This window comes from Cucurbita moschata, unplaced genomic scaffold, assembly GCF_002738365.1.
Source record: "Cucurbita moschata cultivar Rifu unplaced genomic scaffold, Cmos_1.0 Cmo_Scf00054, whole genome shotgun sequence".
In the NCBI taxonomy this organism is placed as follows: Eukaryota; Viridiplantae; Streptophyta; class Magnoliopsida; order Cucurbitales; family Cucurbitaceae; genus Cucurbita; species Cucurbita moschata.
Genome location: NW_019268570.1, coordinates 1275822 through 1283640, shown reverse-complemented (window position 1 = coordinate 1283640; position 7819 = coordinate 1275822). Strand labels below are relative to the sequence as shown.

Here is a 7819-nt window from a genome sequence, read left to right as displayed (position 1 = left end):
CTTTTGTAGTTCAAATTTCTTTTTCCTCACAAACGGTTTCGAACCACCACTAGTGTCTTCCATACTATTCTCCGACCTTAGAACGGGATTGTGGAATTCGGTGAGTGACTAAAATTGATAGAAATTTAGTATAGGTAAAGAGGGAGTTTTGAGAGATTTTCTCAAAATTTTTCAAACAAACTTTCAAGTTACCTTGATCACTCTATTTATAGTCATATTTGCATGTTCATGCAAATTTGAGATTACCAAATTTTGACACTCAAAATTCCACTCAAATGAGTGGGATTATGCGACAAACATGCAAGTTTGGTTAAACCATATATTGACTCTCAATATTTCACTAACTCAAACATTGATTTTTCCATTGGGGAAAGTCACATTTTTACCTTCTTTATTTTAATTCAATAATTAATTTAAATAATTAATTTCAAATCAAAATAATATTAAAGGATTAATTAAACAATTTAATTAATATTTAACATTAAATAAAATGTCAATCACAATCACTTCCCGCACATATTGATCATGAATCCCTATTCATAATTAAAATATTTAAATCTTATTTAAATATCTTCAATTCTCTCTTTTTGTTCAATTCATAATTAAAACAAAATGCGGTTAAATATATCGTATATATTTAGCGTGTATTCTCTAATTTGAATTCGAACACTTCGAACTCACTCATCACACTATTCTGAGGTTTAATTCGATATGAGCTAGCAGAGTGACCTAATGGATCTATAGATCATGGGCTCCAACGATCCCAGATTAACCGGCTAAACTCATTAACCTTGTTAACCAACATTCGTTAACTACTAGACACTCCACTATAGCCTAGTAGTTGCACTCCCCTCACTATAGATATATTTCTGTCCATTTGATATAACCATGATTAGTAAGTCGATCCTTCAATGGTTCTTCGTAATTAGAGTTGGGTCAATTTACCGTTTTACCCCTAAAGTCACTTTTTGTTCCTTAAGTCCCGCTAATCCTCTAATAAACAATTGGTTTGTGGTCCAACCACCAAACCGAATCCCTCTCGGACCAATGAGAGGGTGGGGCCCCTTGTTCAAGACTTGGAGTCAGTACTTAAGGGAACAACCTCTCTACTATCCCTAAAAGCGGGTAGTAATGAATTCCATCTTATACCCTATGTCCCCAGCTATTCACTCAGTCTTACCCTTGAAATGGGAGGCTTATTGAGTCGGTGAACTCGACCACTCTCACCCATGCAAATCTAAGGATAATTTCGAATAAAGAGGAGTTCATAGTTAGCTCAAGATTAAGATCGAGTTACCTAGATCATCGAATGAAAAAATCAGTCTCAACAGTAAACGCCATTACAAAGTGAGAGTGATTTTCTTCATGGTTCGATCTTATGCAATACTCATTGCATAGGACGCCCCCACTCACATGTCTCCACATGTACAATTTAGTGATCACATTGTTTATATCATTTACAAAAGTGGGCCACATCCATAGCGTCTCAAGAATAAGGTACTCGGGCTTATCCTTATACTATAGATCATTTTGACTATATACTTGAATTTGATCCACTTTTATGTCTCTACATATAGTTCAAGTAATCATATTATAGCCAGAGTATTCTTAGTTTATTGGATTTAGATTAATAATCGTAACATTCACTTTATTCAATAACAATCTTACTGAATAAACATGAATAGTAACTTTATTGAAAACATAATATGTTTTTGTTTACAAACAATGAGTTTTAGGACATAAAACCCAACATGCTCAACGTCTCAACTAACCATGTTTCAATTTATGCCATCTCATCGACCTATGAATTCAATTCAAGTTTTTCTTGGAAGACATATAGTGTCACCTTCTGATATGAACTAAGAGACATCAATCATACAATATACTTCAATGAATATGTGAAGAAAATGGTGTTGAAATTATCAAAACATATTTCAATTCATGCCACATTGAAGAAGAATGAAGCTTTATTGTTATAAATTTTTGGTGGATTACAATCGAGAGTAATTTAGAGTGATTGTATTTCATTAATGTATTTTAAGACTTTTTATTTACTCTTCATCAGTTACATTTACAGTGGCAAATTATAGTCATAAAGTATACATAGTGGCTAATTATGGTCATAAAGTATGAATGTTACATACCGTTGAAATGTCTAGGTTAAGAGTTTCATTTTAAGGCTATATAAAGCATTGTATTTGTAGGTAGACTTGGAAAACATAGTAAAAAGAGCATTTGTGGTTTCTTAGCCAATGACTAAGTTTCTTTGCAATTTTATGTAGTTTAGGTTGCATGTAGAATCATTCAAGATTGACATGATCGATCTTGCTTGTGGAGTGATTCGAATCTCAAACAAGTGTTCTTGCCTTGAGATTTTCACTTGTTTGAGATATTCGATCAACAATGTAATCCAAATCTTACTCTCCTTCTAGTGATTCCTTATCATTTGGTATTAGAGTTTTCTCTTGTGCTGATTTTCATATCATTTGGGATCAGAGCTTTCTCTTGGACGGATTCCTTATAATTTGTTATCAGAGCTTCAGGCTCAAGATTGGATATACGTTTCCTTTGTGTTTCTTCTCAATTTGTTTTTTTTCCTTTTTAGTTTTTAATTGACCCAGTGTTTAAAATTCAATCTTGACTCTATTGAAAATTTTGAGAGGTGAGAATGAGAGCTTCATTTGTGTAAATGAGTGCAAACAGAGTGACCTAAAATTCCTTGAGTCTATACACATGATAGAGTGTTGTGAGGTCCTCTGTATTTCCATAACTTATTTTTGCATCAAAGTTTCACAAATAGATTCGAGAACAAATCCTCTTAAAGAAGTGGAGAATGATATAAATCAAGAGACATCAATCATACAATATACTTCACTTCAATGAAGATGTAAAGAAAATGCCGTTGAAATTATCAAAAGATATTTCAATTCATGCCACATTGAAAAATAATGAAGCTTTATTGTTATACAACATGAACCTTCTGTGGGCATTCAAATTCTCGATGGGTCTCCTTACATATGAAGCAAGAAAATGGGGCTTGCCTATGACCATTCCGACTACAAGGTCTTCATTGTTGAGCTCTACCTCTCGAGGACTCTTTTTCTCCTCATCTGCTTTCAAGTCTGTCAATCTGTTACTCCAGCTTTGGAAGAGTTGGGTCGATAATTTCTATTACCCCACTCATGAAAAAGTAGTAAAACTAGTTCTGCCTTTCGTCTTGGGATAGATTGATGGATTGTTGTTAACTAGATGTGACCTTCTATAGAGCATTCATTATGTTTTTACTCTATAATAATGAAACTTCAAATATATTTTTTTTAAAAGCTAAATTAATAAAAATATCTAAATACTAGGTTTAAAAATTTTTGAAACATTTTTTCTTTTTAAGTTTAAAAATATTTTTTAAAATAGTATTTTTGTAATAAAATATTATATTCATTATTATTATTATTTTTTTGAATTTTTTTTAATTTAATAACTGGGTTTAGCTAATTTAACAAGGGGGTTAAATCTAGGTCTGTATGCGTTTCCCCCTCTCTCTATAACCCGTTTCGTGTTTATTCCTGACTGGATTCTCTCCCGTTCCGGCAACGACAGACAACGACGCCCTTCTCCATTTTCTCTCTTCCACACCTTTCATTCTTTCTTCGGATTCCTTCTCCCTTCTATTCTGGCAACGGCAACGACGCCAACCAGCCTTCCCGTTTGGAAGCGGGCCAACGCTACCCAGCAGCTCTTCTTCCGGAAACGACGTTAGCTTCTCTTCTTTCTCTATTTTGCTTTCTTTTTTTCTCTTCTGCACTTTAATTTTCTTTTTGTTTTTGATTCTAATTTAAGGCAGTGGAGTGGAATTGCTGTTCTGCTATTGTTTCCTTTTGTTCTTCAACCTGATTGTTTAATTATTTCTGACTGGATTGAACAGAACGGTGGAAGTAGGGTTTCTGTAGAACTTGTCGGAGCATCTCATTTCTTTTGTGTTTGTTTTCAATTCATTTGAGAATTGGGTTTCGGTCTCTCTACATTGCATACAAGCGATAGCACCTCATCATGTTCACGCCTCAGAGGAAGGATGTGGCTTTTACAGACGGCCCACCGCCGCCGTTGGGGTCTCTGAACGACCGATTCCATAAAATTGCGGCAGCTGCGGATACTGGGAACATGGACGATTGGAGGAAGTTTAAGAAGGCGGGGTTGTTGGACGCGGCTGCAATGGAGCGCAAGGATCGGGAGGCGCTTCTTGAGAAGGCTTCAAGGCTTCAGAGCGAGGTTAGCAAATATCATTAATTCTTACTTGTTTTCTATCTTTGGATTAATTGGGGTCGAACTGTAACGTTGAGGCATATGCACTTATGTGATACACTGGCCTTCAAGTTGGGCCCTGGTAAAAGCTAGTTTCTATTGTTACTCAGGTTGGTTCATGTTTAGCAAATAAGAGAAGAAATCAAGCCTAGCACAAATTTAAGCCTGGTTAATGCACAATATCAAGAAAAACCATTGAATATGCCTTTCAAAACTCACAAATTCATGTTGCAACAGTCAATAAGTGCCGAACTTATCTACTAATTTTAATGAATAGTATAGTAAATCTCTCCAAACTTAATAATTCAACAAAAATCAAGCCTAGCATAAATTTAAGCCCGCTAATGCACAAGATCGAGAAAAACTCACAAATTCAACAAACCCAGCTCTAGTATTGTTTTTCTTTGAAGAGCTTCATTAATTTTATAGTAGACTTATGTTTTATATTTATTAAATGTACATAAGAATATTTTCATTGAAAATTTTTAAAGTCTATCATAGAGATAGCGATGCTTATCAAAAGTTTGAGGTGCATTTTGATGAAATTAAAAGTTAAGGGTATAAATTGTTTCTTTCCCCTAAATTTTTTAAATAGTTTTGGCAAATTTAGGCAATCATGGGGTGAAATATTGAATTCCAATGTATAGAAAATAGGTGCTCTTGTGATTTTTTTGAGCAATTATACTTATGTTGGTAGGTTTAATCAGGTTGGAACTTCATGCCTAGGAAGCTGAAATACTGTTTCCATTTAGATAGAGAATAAAATGTTATTTTTGCCTTTTATTTTGTCTTTTTAATGTAATAGATGTATGCATTATAATGTTGTACTGTTTAACACAATCATCCTACAAGATGGGAATAAATGACTTCATTGTTTGTCATTCTTTTGGTATAGTATCCACACTTAACTTATATTGCTCTTACATGGATTTATCTGATTATTATTTTTGGCAGCTTTTTGATTACCAGCACAATTTAGGACTTATTTTGCTAGAGAAGAAAATGTGGGCTTCAAAGTATGACCAACTAGGGCAAGATTTAGCAGAAACTGAGGAGATCTTCAAACGTGAACAATCAGCACACTTAATTGCATTATCTGAAGTTGAAACGAGGAGGGATAATTTGAAGAAAGCTCTTGCTGCCGAGAAGCAACATGTGTCTAGTGTATGCTATTCTTGGCACATCCTTAATAATCCCTAGATAATTTGTGCCGAGAAGCTCTAGCTCCCAATACTCCTTAATAATTTGTGATCTTTTTTTAAAACTTGGACACTAAATTGTGGAATGAACTTATATCTATAGAAATAGATCCTAGATCTTAAAGATTGATTAAATACTTAATGTCTCAATTTGAAGTTTATTAGGGCTATGTGGCAGGTCTAGCCATTAGCAGCATGGATTTGTTTTCACTATTTTGCCAAGATGATATTAGGATGTTTATTAGCAGCTGACCGTTCTTTATTTATTATCTTTTCTGTTACTCTTGTACTATTTTATCTTGCCTTAAGGACTTAACTTCTACATATAAAATATAATTTTGAATCAATTTAGCACTTTATTGATAAAGAGTCGCTAGAATCTTGTAATCCTGTAATGAATTATTTTACCATCCCAAAGCTTTTTATGAGATTGTCAAGGTTGAAAGTAATTTCATACCTGCTCTTGCTGCAGCTTAAAAAGGCTTTATGTGAAGTAAAGGAGGAGCGTGCAGAAATCAAGCTTACTTCTCAGAAAAAGTTGGCTGATGCAAATGCTTTGATGCATGGAATTGAGGAGAAATCTTTGAAGTTGCAGAAAAAGTTGAATGCTGCTGAAGCCAAGCTTGCTGAGGTAAATAGGAAGAGTTCAGAGTTGGAGATGAGGATGCATGAAGTTGAAGCTCGTGAAAGTGTGCTTCAGACGGAGCAAATATCCTTGGCCACAAGGTATTCTTCCCAATATCTTTTTCTTTGAGCATATAACCCATCAATCTTTGATATGTATGTATTTGGGAGAAATCCTTGTATTTGAATAATCTTCCTGATTTCAAGTAGTCTTAAATTGATTTCAAGGATTTCAAGTAGTCTTAAATTGATTTCAAGGAGTAAGTAGCCTTAAATCTACTGGTAACTGGAAAACTTGAGAACTTAAAAAAACAATAAGAAGTTTTATACCACTAGACTTAACATTTTGTGACCATCTCAAAAGTGTTATTTTCCTTGAAAGAAAAGATTGTATTAGTGAAAGATGAGAAATTCTCAAAAGGAACAAAATGTAGTCTATTTAGAGTTTATAGATGGGATAGTTATTCCAATTTCTAATATCTAAGTACTTTACATTTTCTGTTTTGACATGGTGCTCAAACTACCAAGAAATTCATCAAAGAAAAAGGAACACTTTGAACTTTCGTCAACAGGGCTTTTTTTTTGGAAGCTTTGGTTCGAGAGGAGCAACCATACATTTCTTTTTAACAAGAAACAATTTTTTTTATTAAGGAAATGAAAAGAGACTAATGTTCAAAAGATAAAAACTCCATAGAGGAGTGAAAAAAGGAAACAAAAAGCGGCTTTCAAACATCCAAGGCAAGTAAGCATCATGTAAAGAAAAGGCTCCAAAAGATTTGGAGAGACACACTAAGAAGAGGCTATGCTCGAACAATGGAAGATGCTTGTATCAAAGATTCTTGAATTCCTCTCCAACCATAATTATGAAATAAGTGTTCTGATCGCATGATACAAGCGAATCATTTGGATATTTTATAAATTTCGTGATTATTTTGACTATAAATGTATGCCTCCTTTTTCTGATTATAGCTTTAATTCTCTCTTGACCCACTGGAAAAGTTTTATATAGCAGTTTGGAGACTTAATTTTTTATATTTATATTCATCAATGAAATTCTAGTTTCCTCTCGAAGAAAGATGGGAAAAGAACTATGAGTTGGCTCATCTTTTGTAGTTCTTAGGAGGGGGTTTCCTCTACAGCAAACAAAAACAGACATCAGAGGCTAGAAGGATGCACCTCAAAGCCAAATTTGAGGGGTGGAATGTTGATTTTTTAATCAATTTTGTTAAGAGTAAAAGAAGTTCTGTGTGGCCAGTTTGGTGCATAATTCCAGTAGTCTCATTGAGGGCACTCTCTTCTTTACTTATTTGTTGTTAATTATTGCTTTAGGAAAGAAGCACATCAGGTGACTTCCCATAAAGAAGAAGACGGCTTACGTAAGTGGCAACAAAAGTTGCAGGAACGGGAAGAAAGCTTGAGCAGGAGTCGTGAATTGCTAAATGATAAAGAGCAGAAGGTAAATGAAAATGGCACAATTATGAAACAAAAAGAGAAGGATCTCGAAGAGATAAAGAAGAAGATTGATCAATCAAGTTCAATTCTGAAAGAGAAGGAAGATGATGTAAATAGACAATTGGCAGATGTAGAAGCAAAAGAGAAGGTAAAACAACTAATTAAATGAGCCACTTCTATTTCTTTCTGTTTTTTTTTTTTTTTTTTTTTTTTTTTTTTTTTTTTTTTTTTTTTTAAAAAAAAAA

The 7819-nt window shown here is 33.8% G+C and overlaps 1 protein-coding gene across 3 annotated transcripts in view; it reads left to right on the top strand.

Annotated features, from left to right (window-relative positions):
- The first annotated feature begins 3510 nt into the window (after positions 1–3510).
- Positions 3511–7819, top strand: part of LOC111436467 (protein CROWDED NUCLEI 1-like) — a 9170-nt gene continuing 4861 nt past the window's right edge. The window contains exons 1-5 of one of the 3 annotated variants that reach the window (XM_023074264.1): positions 3511–3752; positions 3989–4266; positions 5254–5463; positions 5971–6224; positions 7452–7722. In XM_023074264.1, coding sequence (XP_022930032.1) covers positions 4048–4266; positions 5254–5463; positions 5971–6224; positions 7452–7722 — 954 coding nt within the window. In that variant the 5' untranslated portion in view covers positions 3511–3752; positions 3989–4047. Of the gene's footprint in view, positions 3753–3922; positions 4267–5253; positions 5464–5970; positions 6225–7451; positions 7723–7819 lie in introns of all 3 variants that reach the window. The other 2 variants (XM_023074263.1, XM_023074265.1) reach the window with 2 other exon arrangements.